Source organism: Mastacembelus armatus, chromosome 13, assembly GCF_900324485.2.
Source record: "Mastacembelus armatus chromosome 13, fMasArm1.2, whole genome shotgun sequence".
NCBI classification, from domain to species: Eukaryota; Metazoa; Chordata; class Actinopteri; order Synbranchiformes; family Mastacembelidae; genus Mastacembelus; species Mastacembelus armatus.
In genome coordinates this window covers 14,922,990-14,937,137 of record NC_046645.1, presented here as the reverse complement: position 1 = coordinate 14,937,137, position 14,148 = coordinate 14,922,990, and the positions used below count along the sequence as shown (strand labels likewise).

The window sequence follows — 14,148 nt, the reverse complement described above, 5'->3', positions numbered from 1 at the left end:
TGGCAAAAACACGTTTGCTAAATACATTTATGAGAAAATTTCACTGCACTTAAGAGTGGAATACCATATGAACTGCTTTCTTGAAAGATGTATTTCATTTGATTAAGTTTACCTCCAACAGGACATGGCAGTGTCTCTCCATCCAGCCTGGATTCCACATCTCCTCCACTACAACTGTCTCCTGGTACCTTCCTGTAACTGCAGGAGGTACAAAAAATGTTTTCTTCAGTTGGACACACTCACCAAAGACATCTAATGATGGCAGCATACAGTGGATTAAAAAAAGTTCACAGAGCCCTTCAGTGTTTGCAAACCTTATTATTATTGTCTGTAGGTTTAATTTTATAGTAAGAACATGTTTTTAGAATTTTCCACAAATGTAATAATATCAAAACCTGAACTCTTATTAACACAAGTAAAACCAACCATTACAATAGTTGATAGTATAGTTCATCTGACATTATGCTAATAAACCACAGATAAAGAATACAGGCTGCACAGTTTGGCACTGTGAAGTCAGATAATAGCAGCTCACCCTTTGCTGCGGCGGTAGGTGGTACCGACCGGACATGGAACTGGAGGAGCATAAAGGTCACCTAAGAACTCGGGGTCAGGTACACACACCTGCAGAGACAAGTCTTCACTCAGTTTGAAGCCGTAGTCACTGGAAGGAGACAAGAAAGAAGACAAATGGAAACCAGCTAATTAACTTTTGCCTTCTGATGAATACCAGCCTCTGATGTGCATTTTAAAAGATTCACTATGAGTTGTGATGGGAGCTGCAGGAGCAATAAAAATGTGCAGAGTTGGCTTAGGCCAATGTATTGGTCTGCCAATACTTGAAATTTAATTAAGAGTCAGACATCAACCAGTCATTTACATTTACGTCTAACATCCCACCCAAAGCAAGGCTGTATATTTAGAATTTTTAAGTCCAATATCTTTTTGCTAAATCATTCTAATGTGGTGTAATTTTGTGTTAAACACATGTTTATAACACTATAATAACAGTTTAATGGGCAGATTTGGGTAGAAGTTAAATATAAATATATAAGTAAAAATATGTGCCAAAAACCTTCTTCACTTGTGACTTTTTAAACAAATCTTTAAGTGAATATGAAATGTTTCTGTCAGTGTAAACAATTCACCGAATGCAGAGCTTATTCTACGCACTGGGACATTGGTTTTCGGGTCACAGTTTTGAGTGAAAAAATAAATCATGTGTGATAAAGAGACTTTATCAGGTAGACTAATCTAGTTCCACTGAGAGTTTAAGGATGATCAAAGTAAACAGAATACACCTGAGCTCTATCTGTGATTTCAGCAAAAAAAAAAGGAAAAAAAAAAGGTAAAAGCCTCTCTATTGCACAAACACAGCTGAGTGTCTACACCTGTCAGAAAAGGAAGCTCAGGTTGGATTTTATAAAGAAACACACCTATTTCTATCCATAGGGATAGTGATAACAGTCCAACTGATGAAAGAAGCCTCAGGAATTATAAAGAATGTTTTGTGCATTTGTGGCTCCCTAACCATTCATAGTCCTGGCGTGTGCAAGAGCAGTTAGAGATGGTGATGGGCCGGTCGAAGTCTTCCCCATTAAAACATGTAGCATGAGGAGCTCGTCTCTTAAACATTATCTCTCTGCCCAGCAGACACTCGTTACCGTGCTCATCTGACGGAGACCAGCGCTTATAGTCAGCTTCGGAACATGGGACACCTGGAAAAAAAAAATATTAAAGCTGTGGATATTTATAAAAGCTACTTGCTAATAATATGGGTCTTCTATTTCCTTCTCCTCTAGCCGTGCAGAGGGCTTTGAAGTAATGAAACACCCCATCTGGCATCCTTAATTAAAAGGTTCAGTTCTTAAAAACACCAGAGAATATCTGTCAGCACCATGGCTACCAAGCATAAGGAAACAACTTATATTTTTTATAGCTCCTTAAATACAATAGGTAGCCTTTTCTGTGCGTATCTACATTCCACAGTCAGTCTGTTTTTACTTTAAGCATGTTTTTAGCTGACATATTAAAAAGTAGTAAAGAAATTGCCACATAATTTAAAATTTCTATTGAGTGCTACAGCTGGAGTATAAATGTAATATAACTATTGTGAACTGTTGCTGCTAAGAGCAGATGTTTAACATAGGAACTTCCCATGGCTCTCTCTCTTCATGTGTACCTATCTCTCTCTCCAACCTACCCAAAACGTCGGAGGTGTTGACCTGCAGAATGAGCCAGCTGTGTCTCTGGTCAGCATAGGAGCCAAAGATGGTAAAGATGGTGCTCTTCTCCCCAGGCTCTGTCAGCAGCTGGTAAACATACACCTCTCTGTCTGAGAACTTAAAGTCGGTCCAAGTTTCACCTTCATTGGTGCTGAACCTGTTTAGGATATGGCCAATATTTAAGTCATCCTTCAGGTAAATAACAAGGGAATGAGCATTTCTAGACACTTTTCTGCTGTTTTTAAGCAGCTTTACATTCACACAAGCTCCTGCTGACAAATGACAATATAGACTGGTATCACGCATGCACTTCAACTTCCACATTTCCTCAAATTCTTTTAGGATGTCAAATGGAAATACACCAGTAACAGCGAACCTTCTAGGCTTTACAATATATTTGAAATGTTCAGTTTAGGTAAAACAAACTGAACTTCTGAGCTCAAATGTGATTTATTTTCTTCACAGGGAGAATATTTAAACAGGCCACTTACTTGAGATGTGTGGTAGCTCCACCTTGTGCAATGGCCATCAGGATGCCACCATGGTCACCCCATGTGTAGAAATGAGGACCTGCCAGTGCCTGCATTGCAGGAAACAGTGAACTATAAAAACATACTCTGTACAACGGGGTAAATGAGTTCAGTGAATACAAGCTTTTCTATCTCAAACAGAAAATCTAAAAACATTTCTGCATGAAATTATGCAACAGCACATTGCATATCTGATGAAACAGGATGCTTGGGAGAGAAAAAAAAAACACAATTGTGCTTTATTCCTTATAGCTGTAAGCCAATAAAATATCAGTTAAAGAAGAAAGGCATGTTAGAATATTTTTGATTTTAAAAGGATAGGATTACATTAAAAATACCGACTAATAAACTGGTGAGATTGTGTCCCAGCTTCCCAGCTTCACATTTTACCAGTTCATTTAAAGTGTCCATTTCATTAAGTGTTACAAAATACAAACTCTTGGTCTTGGATATCTTTCACTGTGCTCCAGGCAAGTCACAGCGCTGGTCATATGTAAAAGAGGACACTTCTTTACATATGACATACACAACAAATTTTATATATTCAATCAAGACAAATGGTTTCCTTTGTGGATGCACAAGGTTTAAAGTAACAATAAAAATCCTTGCCTCTGTGGCAGTGGCAAAAATGCTGATATATCTATCAGCTTGGTTGTGTTTGTAGGCACTGAAATAAATTCAATGCAACATTTCAAAACTGTTGAACAGACAGACCATTTGTGAGTTTTACAACCCGTGATTTTCTTGTCATTTGTGTCAGAAACTGACCTCTCTCCACCGGGCTCCAGCGCCGCTGGATACATACACATTAGGTTTGTTGGCTAAGTTTCTGCCTACAGATCCTGCAATCAGAGCACAGAAAAAGCATTTTACACATTTTGAGGTTTTTCCCTGAATGTTTTCACTTCAGTGGTAATGTTTTTGTTTTCACATATCAAAAACTTATCCAAGATCTCATACCATCATGTATTGTTTCTTGCATGTGTCCTCACGCATTGGCAAATACTGTACTCTCACAGTATGTTGTAATTTCTAACACCAGCTCAAATACATACCAGTGCTGGACCAAAAGAAACTAATTATAGATAATGTTTCTATTGGTATTTGCATCAAATCTAAAAAAACGATTCACTAGTAAAACTACCATAATTTTTTTCAGCAAGTATCTGGTTTAGGAATTGCTATCGTTGAATTTTATAATAAGAACAAAAGTCCACAGGAGAAAGCATCTTGGTGGATTGTAATGAATGTATTTCCTAAAGATACTGTGACCCAGTTTAATATGTGTTGTGTTAACACTGGTATTTCTTTGGCAAGAAAAATTCCAAACACAACTGAGTGTCCTCGTTAAAGGTCATGACAGGAATTTATACATCCTTTGACTCCACTAAACAGTCTCGCTGGAAATTGCACTACAGCTGCCACATTTTGTAGATGTTGGAAGTGGAAAGAAGAAAATATAACTTTCTTCAAATGTTAATGTGCTGTTACTTTTGATTCCAGGCACTTTAAAAAGAGAAAATGAAAAATGTAATTATGGCATGTGCAAAAGTTTGGGTATTCTTGCAAAAAGTTGTAAAACACCCAGTGCTTTATTAACTTGTTAAACTTTAATTGACTTGTCAGGATTTCTAAGACAGGCAATGAATTGTCTTTAGGAGCTGTCAACTGATGACATTTCCGGAGCTGATAAATTCTCTGACTCTTCAAAGTTTGCGGTACCACTAAAAAACTCTGGGTTCCTTTAACCAACTCAATGAGGATTTGGATTTGAAGCCAAGTGATGAGTCTAGCGCAGGTAAGGTTTTAAAAAGATATCAGTGCATTTGAAATTTCCACCATCTGAAATGTCATAATGGCAGTTAACGTAATCCACAGAAGTCAAGCCAAAAGATGGAAGACTAAAGCTACAGTCACATAACCTACTGAAGTGACCCAATTCTAAATTCCCTCCAAATGAGCTGATCTTTTCATATGCGTGAACAAACCAAAACCACCAAACCAAATCTGGGTCATTTTTACAGTATATGTCGTCCTAGATTCATGACAATGCAAGTACAGTTTTATTGGATTTCATGTGGCTTTTTTCTTTTTGGAACATATCACTCCTCTGCACATATCACCTGGCATCATGAGCTCCTCACAAACTGGTAAAAATAAACACAGGAGAGCAACAAAGGTCAAGGGGGGTCAGTGTAGGATGTTTCCAGTTTGCACTGCGAGGATATACAAACAGCTTCCGCATGAAAGACATGTCAGGTGAAAATTTTACCTGTTACATCATCTCAACAATCAATGTCCAACTAACTCAAAATAACATCTGGATAAGCCGGAGTTGTTTTAGAAACAAGAACTGTAGACAGATGTGTTTGGAAAAAAATGAAGCAGCATTTGATGAAAAGAACACTTTACCAACTGCTGAGGTTGTGCTACAGTCAGCGGCAAAGGAAACACTGCACAGACGAAAGAATCAATTCCACTAAAGAAATAGAAACTGAAAAATGACTGGCTTCCACAGCTGGACAGTGATCCAAAGCAGACCTTAAAATCCACCATGAACTACTTCAAAAAGCCCATGCTGAAGCTTCGGAACGGACTCGTGTCCCCTGACTTGAACACCATCGAAATTCTGCAGGTAGATCATAAACATGCTGCCTATCTCAGAACCTGAAGTAATCAGCAGAAGAGTGGGTGAACAATACTAAATCAAGAACAGAAAGCCACTTAACTGGCTGCAAAAGCTGCTTGCCATGTGTTAGAAATACCAAAGGTAATAACAGAAACTAGAAAAAGTGAGCTGCACAATTTGACATATTAATGACCTTTGTAGCACAATCTGTATGAATAGTTAGATGTCAAACTTTGTACTGTTATATTTATTACATGTAACATTACTATGCTCCATCAAATTCCTTTTCTGTCTTAATTCAACTCTGTCTCATGTCAAATGTCAAATAACATGGCCAAATGTTGCACAGTACAGCATTGCAACACTGCTTTATAGATCAATAGACAGACAGTGTAGCTCTGCCCTAAACTTGAGTTTTTCTGCTTTCAGTAATACTCGTAACTTGCTTAAAGGACATGTTCAGATATATGCTTTATCGTGGCTCGTGGTCTGCCTTATTTATTGGTCTTTGTGCCGATACGTAATTCCATGGGTTTGGAGTCAGATCAGTGATTCTAAACAGGCTGGTGGACTCGCTTCAACAACTACCTCCTTTACAGATTTTTTTCAGCAAACTCAAAAAGCTGAAACCTCCATGTAATAACAAACTTCACAAAACAGAAATGAATGAATGAATGAACAGAATGCCTCATTTTTTATAGTAAACAAATCAATTTTTACTTTTTACAGTCAAAAAAAGAAAATGTCACCGTAGCTCTGAAGGGACCAACCTGGGAATGAATGCTATGAAACTAATGATGTAACTTGTTAACTGTTAATCTGTGTGACAAAAGTAAAGAAAGACATTTGCTGTTAGAACCTGGCCTACACTATACATGTTATGGATAATTAGTAATTATAAATAATCAATCAGGTTATTGCTGTTGCACCATATGCATAAATGTACTCAGCAGCTCTCACTTAGGAGATCATTCTACTGTTTTAGCATATCCAGGTATTTAATATGCTCAGAAGACAGAATCCCCCAAACATCAGTAAGCAACAAACAAATCTTAAGATCCTATCAACATTTTGGCAAAACCCAAATTATGGCATGAGGAGATATTTGTAAATCATATTAATTTAACCAGTCAGATAGTGTATCCGAGACATTTCAAATTGCTATATATGCAAATTATAGGGCAAAGGGATTTTTTCAAAACGCCAAAAAGGTCTTTGTGTTCTCAGAGAGTGTGTGTGTGTGTGTACCTCTGTTAACCAATGCCAAGAAAACTGTCTTTTTGCACTTTCGGAAATGTATTTAATCCTGGCTCTGATGTGTAGAAAGAAGTCCAATATTCCTAATATTTGATGTGAGATTTATTTGGACAGAATAAGTGTGTGACACAGAGCCTGAAAGCAGCTGTGCTGCTCCAAAAGCGTAACAGTTGGCAACCCTACTTTAATAATGAAAAAATGCAAAAAATGTATGAATTGTACTAACTGCCAGTGGCACCATGTCTCAAAAGGCATCTAAGGTCTTTACATTTAAGCATAATGAAATGGTTGTTATTACTCAGACAGAACCTGGTTAGGCCAGCTGTTGCACCTCAGTTCAGCAGGATCAGTAGCCATTATTGTGTTTGGCCCATTGATTGCCTAGACTGTGACAGAAAGTTCAGATTATTAGTCCCCCTTTGCAGTAAACTAAAACAATCACTAATCACTACTCCTACAACACTGTGACTGGCTTCCACATGGTGGTTATTGGTGTTGCAATTCACTCCATACTACGATTTGAGTGGGGATGCAATGCAAAGACTGGATAAACTAGAGTGATGCCAAAATCACCGAAGGTATGTTTGGAAGAAAGGTATGCTTGGATGAGCAGTTAAAGAAAAGAACACCTTGCCAAAAGTATGGGATGGGAATATTAGTCGTTGGGGATGTGTGACACAGAAAACACAGTATGGACAGAAAGGAGAAGGAACTCTACTAAACACATCTTAGATGCCTTTATCATACAATCAGTCAAGATAGTGAAAAGAAGCTGACCAGTAACTTTCTACTTTTAAATTAAGAGAAAACAGACGTTTTTGTATTTGGGCCTAAAAATCAGAAATACCTGATCTAACAATATAGCTGCTTTAGATGGCATAGCTTTTGGCCTCCAGCACTTAACCAAGATATGTCCTTTAATTCACACATTAAACAAATCTCTAGAACTGTCTTATTTCACTTGCTCAATATTGCCAAAACAAGGAAAACATCCTGTGGAACCAGCTCCCACTCTGGGTCTACTTTTATGGCTAGACTTAAAACTTTCCTTTTTCCTCCAATCCCTTGCACAAAACTGTGCATGTTGATGTTCTTACATTGCTTCCTTGATGTTCTAATGGTTTGTCTGGTGTTTCATAATTCTTCAGTAATAACATCAAACTGATATATTAGTGGGCAGCATGGTGATTTAGTTGCCTCACAGCAAGAAGGTCCTGGGTTCGCAACCCATCAGGGGCCTTTCTGTGTGGAGTTTGCATGTTCTCCCTGTGCTTGTGTGGGTTTTATACGGGTACTCCTGTTTCCTCCCACAGTCCAAAAACATGTATGTCAGGTTGATTGGTGACTCTATATTGCCCATAGGAGTGAGTGTGAGTGTGTGGGGTTCTTTGTCTTTGTGTGTCTCTATGTGGCCCTGTGATGGACTGGTGACCTGTCCAGGGTGTACCCCTGCCTTTCACCCTAAGAGAGCTGGGATAGGCTCCAGCAGATCCCTGTGACCCTGGTTAAGGAATAAGCGGGTATAGTTAATGGATGAATGAATGAATGATATATTGGTCAAACATGTAGAGGAATATATGAACAGTTCAAGTTAGTGCATATGTAAACATGGCTTCATGGTTTGTGTAAGCACGTGCATGCCTGTATTCATGAGTGTGTTTGACCCGCTGAGTGCCTGTTGGGTGCTGCAGCAGTAATTAGCCCATCTGTCTGAGAGTGATAACGAAGCGAATTGCACTGCCGATTGCCAGTCCTCCTTCCTCCCCACTCTCGCTCCATACCCATTATCTAATAAGACTTTAATTAGCGGGACTAGCTGGATGCATAGGAAGTGGTCTCCTAGACACTGGAAAGTATCAACAAATCACACCAGCTGTGAGGAAGCAAAGACGCTTCAAACTGCAGGCAGACACTCAGCTTTAGCAGCAGAGCAGAGAAAGTGAAGAATTATATTCAAACTGTTTTCTCATTCTCTTATGCTTTTTCATTGATTTATATTTGGAAGGTAGACCAAATGAAAGATTCATGAAGTGAAAAAAAAAAAAAACCTTCTTCATAGGGTGCAAGCACATTTCCTGTGTTCTAAGCAATACAGGAAGTGGACATTTACTAAAAACAAAATAAGGGAGTCAAGCACCACAGACTTGCATATTTCCTGTTTATGACAAATTTGCGGTGTCATCTGAACAAGAACAAGTTGAAAAAAAACAAAATAAGATTTTCTGACGCCAACTCTCTCAGTGAGATCATTCTCCAACAGATGGCACCCAGTCTCCTCATCTGCCAAACTTATTGAAACTCTCTTTTTCTTCTCTTATTTGAATACTGAAAACTGTTTATGCACCCTTTGTTATATAAACCACTAATATTCAGTTAATTTATGGTATCCAGAGAGATCACGCTCATATTACACTATCTTTGATCTCAGCTGCATTAACAACATCAGATCTTCTGGATTTTCGAACAATTTGAGATACTCTCCTATCAGTGATGTTGTGTGTTATCCCACCTGTGGCCATAATGAGCCCGGGCGCAGAGTCTTTGGATAAAATGGGCATCCTCCTGAGCTGGATGTTGAACAGCTGGCTCCAGCGCTGGGCCAGGTGGAGGGAGCAACCTTTGTTGAGCTGAAAGTCAGCAGGGGGGCCAAGGAGAGAAGAGTCAGATGATGTTGTTGGGTTGTGGAGAAGTTGATGTAATCTCACTAATAATGTTTATAAATAATTAATTTTTTTAATAAATGCAAACTTTTTGTTGATGTTTATTGTAATCTCGAAAACAATATCATGCTGTAAAATGTATAAATACCTATTTTTTTCTTACAAGGCTTAATTACCAGTAGTTACTTAGCATAAGATTGCTTCAATATATCAAAAACAAACAGTTCCACAATTCTTTAGGAATCACCTAGTCATTCTGCCCCTGAGTCTTAGGCATGTGGCATGTTTAAATGTTTAAACAATTATCAAAACTGTTGCTCATTTATCAACTCCATGTGTAGATGCTGGATTGGATCTGTGAAACCACACAGTTGGGTAAAAACCTGGCATTGTCAGTGTACCTGGCAGTCCACAGTTCCTCCCAGGCTGTCTGCAGCAGGTGGCTGAAGCAGTTCCCATGTCCCTCCTTTGTCAAACGTGATGACAGATCGCATGTTGTCCTCGCTGGCTGTGCCGTTGAGGAGCGTGGCAATGAAGACACCTCGTAGCCCCTCCACACGGTGCAGATCTGCAAAAGGTTCATTGGCAAAGTACCTAAAACACAGATGGGACACAAGATGGCAGAAATTCAGAAGCAGTTTACACTTCTGTCAATTGCAGCCCCACTACTGCTGAGAAAATGTTTTGCCATTTTATTACGGTATTGTTTTTAGGTTTGATTTTTTTTTTCCTGGCTTCCATGTCCATATTCAAGTTGATTTGGCTCAAAAACACAGGATAGACAAGGCAAAAGTAAATGCATCAACATTTGGAAATTTACAGCTGCACAAGGCAACTTCATACACAGCAGAAAGAAGCCAACAGCAAACTTGAACTTCATACAGCAATTGCACGCTTTTACTTATCTGTCCAGCATCCCAGTCTTTATGTTTACAAAATGTACAGTACATGAGTATAAGAGCAACAGTGGTTCTGCCAAAAAAAAAAAAAAAAAAAAAATAACACAGGACCTTTAGGATATGGTTATGAAGAACGAGAAGCATAAAAACAAAGAATGCAGAGCTCAGAGGCCAGACAACGCTGAGGACCCATTTAAAAAAGTCTTTCTTATTAGACAAGGAAACATTAGAAACATTACACACCAGTGTTTGCAAAGCCATTGCATTGTCAGTGTTATCAAGCATTTGTAATTAGAACGTTCAGTTCCTGTGGTTGCCAGCAAGGCTGCAGGTTGTGTTTAATTATCTGTAGATACATGGCCTAGTGTTACCAATTCTTTATCAGCATCCTGGCTACAACATTGCAGGAAATCATACCACAAACCTGAAGAGAAACCTCAGGGTGCCCCACATAGTATATGATTTTAAATAACATTATGTTACCCTTCAATCTTGAAATATTGCCTGAAATCAGTTTCACTGAAATGCTTACTTTGATCCTCACTCACTGGACTAAAGTATTTGTGGTTTTTACAACAAAACCAGGGTTTAAGTAAACTAAAGCAGTAGATTAAAGGATGACTAAAAATAAGGATGAGGGTGACTATACATGACTAAACCTAACACAGATTTTTGATCTCAGGACTAAATGTAAAAATAGGTTAAAAACAAAACAAAACAACATACACATCACACAAGATATAAAAAAAACAAGAAGATCTGCATATGACATTGGTAAATTACCGGTAACAAGTTTTTCTATATGTAATGCAAAGTGTGTGTGTGTAGTACCTGACAAGCGTGTTGCCTCCAGAGCCTGCAGGATTGTAGTAAAGCACATTCTCCAATGAAAGAGAGAATGACAAGCCCTGTGTGTCTGAGATGTAGAGATGTGTGACATTGTTCCGGTGGTTCACACACACAAACACTTGGTCCTCAGAAGCATCTGCTATGTAGTACTCCTGTTGGGAAGAGGAGATAAGAGAGGAAGTCATCTTTAGGTGACTGAACTAGTGTCTGATTAGACTGAGGACACTGTGTGTAAAGACTGGATGTCACAGTGTAAATAGGGACAAGTGCACTGTGTTGAATAGTGTAGGTGGTTCTTCCACCAAAATAAGGATGTCAGATGTGTCATACATTTTTAGAAATGAAACCACACTGTTCATATGCAGTTGGCATATTTCAATTAATCCACAGTGTACTGCAAGACAGAGAAGCAGAGCAGAACCAGGGATGTAATGACACTGAGTTTGACTCTCTGAATAATCCAACTGGGTCATAAATTTTATGATCTATTTGAGGACCAACATCTTGATGATCTTCTGAATACAGTGCATTCAGAAAGTATTCAGACCCCTTTCACTTTTTCAATTTAGTTATGTGGCAGCCTGATACTACAATTATTTTAATTCATTTTTTCTAAATAATCTACACTCAGTGCCACACAATAACAAAGCGAAAACAGAATTTTAGGAATTTTTGTAAATTTATTAAAAAGGAAAAACTGAAACTGAAACTGAAATATCACATTGACAGAAGTATTCAGACCCTTTGCAACAACACGTGAAAATTAGCTCAGGCACCTCCCATTTCTCCTGATTGTTGCTGAGATGTTTCTACATGTTGATTGGAGGCCACCTGTGGTAAATTAAACTGATTGGGCATGATTTGGAAAGGTACACACGTCTCTACAGAACGCCTCACAGCTGGCAAAGCATATTGGAGCAAAAACCAAACCATGAGGTCAAATTAACTGCCTGCAGAGCTCAGTGACAGGATTGTTGATAGGCACAGAGCTGGGGAAGGCTACAAAAAAAAAAAAAAAAAAAAAAATGCTGCACTGAAGGTTCCCAGGAGCATTGTGGCTTCCGTGATACTCAAATTGGCACAACCAGGACTCTTTCAAGAGCTGGTCACCTGTCCAAACTGAGGAATCATGGGAGAAGGACCTTAGTAGGAAAGTGACCAAGAACCCAATGGTCACTGTGACTGAGCTCCAGAGACCCTGTGTGGAAATTGGATAAAGTTTCAGAAGGACAACCATCACTGCAGCCCTCTGCCGATCTGGGCTTTATGGCAAAGTGGCTAGTCCGAAAGTGTCATCCAACCTGACCGAGCTTAAGAGGATTTGCAAAGAAGAATGGCAGAAAATCCTCCAATCCAGGTCTGCAAAGCTTGTTGCATCATACCCAAAAAGACTTGAGGCTGTAATTACTGCCAAAGGTGCTTCAACAAAGTACTGAGTAAAGGGTCTGAATACTTATGTAATTGTGGTATTTTAAATTTACAGACATTTCTAAAATTCTGTTTTCACTTTGTCATTATGTGGCACTGAGTGTAGATTAATGAGAAAAAAAATAATTTAGTTAAATTATTGTAGTATCAGGTTGCAACATAAGAAAACAGCAAAAAGGGCAAGGGGGTCTAAATACTTTCTGAACTAACTGTATTTTGCATCAAATTTCTACAAAATACATTAGGTCTGTATTTAGAAAAGTAAAACCTTAAGCATAAATGTATTCTTGACTTCTCAGTGGCAAAATATTGTAAACTCGATGGCTAGATATTTCTGCTGCTTTCACACCTCCACGTGCCTACAGGACTTTAGCTGCTACAATGGAAACATTTCAGTCTGCAAAAAAAAAAAATAGTTTTAAAACAATTTTTAATATCCTGTCCAATTTCACCATCAAGGCCACTAGTTAGGCTGTCACAAACTCTTCATTTCAGAATTATTACTCAAAATTTAAAAAGGAGGCTCACTGTGATTGAATGCCGGGTCATAAACTGGGCAGCTTTCATCGGCTGGCGGTTATAGGAGACCCAGAGCTGAACAGATGACGGTTCATGGCTGCCAAACAGTTTCTGGAGAGGCAAAGGACACAGAGATGGCATGGTTCATTCAGCTACTCATCATTTATAACAAAGAACTGAGCATTTTAGAAGGAGCCAATCTGCTGTAAATTTGTCTGTATTGTTTGCCAGCAGCAGCTCCAACTTGGAGTCGACATGCAGGCTTCATCTGTCACTGAACAAAACATTTATGAGTTAGCACAAATTCATGATCATCAAAATGCCCCACAAACAAATAAGAAATGATTTTCTTCCATAGGCTCCAGCAGATCCCCATGACCCTGGTTAGGAATAAGCAGGTATAGAAAATGGATGGATGGGTTTTATTCCATCATCGTAAGATATTTTGATAATTTTTTGGAAGATGCAAAGATGTAAATTAAATAGAAAGGATGACTGTGGAGGTCCTGTCTTGTTCACAGAGGACACTGCTGTCACATGTGCATGACAGTGATGTCCACAGAGCACATAGGTTGTGGATTTTAAGTAGAGCCTTTGGTCTCTTGACTGTCCTGATGATGTTTCTCCTTGTTAATGTCCCAGTTGTACAGAGTCCAACAGCTAAGACAGAAAATGTTAAAGGTCTAGACGGGAAAATGCTCTTGGTGAGGTAACAGTATTGTGTGCAGCATGTGAGAGATGAAAGAAACTCCAACAGCACATCTCAGTGTCATTACAAATACATTCAGTAGCTGGCTCCTGGGCAGAGGAGAGCTCTGATCTCTGATGACTGACAGCCAGACTTGAGCATATCTCATTTCTGTGCGTGTGTCTATATGGAACCATGTAATCTACTCTGATCTAATGTTGTGTGAGAGAGAAACAGAAATATTTTCATAGTCCTGGGGATATACTCCAGATTTCTGGGTAAGTGACTCAGGCTGCAGAAGAAAAACATTTTTAAAAGTAATTTAGTCTCATACTGAACCTTCAACATAATTTTCATAAAACAAAAGAAAAATCTGACATTAAGGCAAAAAGATTATTACAGAAATGGCACAGTTAATCTAAAATCACAAATATACGAAGAAAATTTAACAAGGTCATTTGCAC

At 38.6% G+C, this 14,148-nt stretch overlaps 1 protein-coding gene across 2 annotated transcripts in view; it reads right to left on the bottom strand.

Annotated features, from left to right (window-relative positions):
• The window catches only part of sorl1 (sortilin-related receptor, L(DLR class) A repeats containing), a 73,625-nt gene that overhangs the window by 22,997 nt on the left and 36,480 nt on the right, over nt 1–14,148 (bottom strand). For both annotated transcript variants that reach the window (XM_026318406.2, XM_026318398.1), the window contains exons 7-16: nt 13,006–13,107; nt 11,032–11,201; nt 9,703–9,895; nt 9,151–9,268; nt 3,524–3,597; nt 2,717–2,805; nt 2,204–2,382; nt 1,532–1,718; nt 536–664; nt 113–198 (exon numbers count right to left, since the gene is read on the bottom strand). In XM_026318406.2, coding sequence (XP_026174191.1) covers nt 113–198; nt 536–664; nt 1,532–1,718; nt 2,204–2,382; nt 2,717–2,805; nt 3,524–3,597; nt 9,151–9,268; nt 9,703–9,895; nt 11,032–11,201; nt 13,006–13,107 — 1,327 coding nt within the window. The remainder of the gene's footprint in view (nt 1–112; nt 199–535; nt 665–1,531; nt 1,719–2,203; nt 2,383–2,716; nt 2,806–3,523; nt 3,598–9,150; nt 9,269–9,702; nt 9,896–11,031; nt 11,202–13,005; nt 13,108–14,148) is intronic.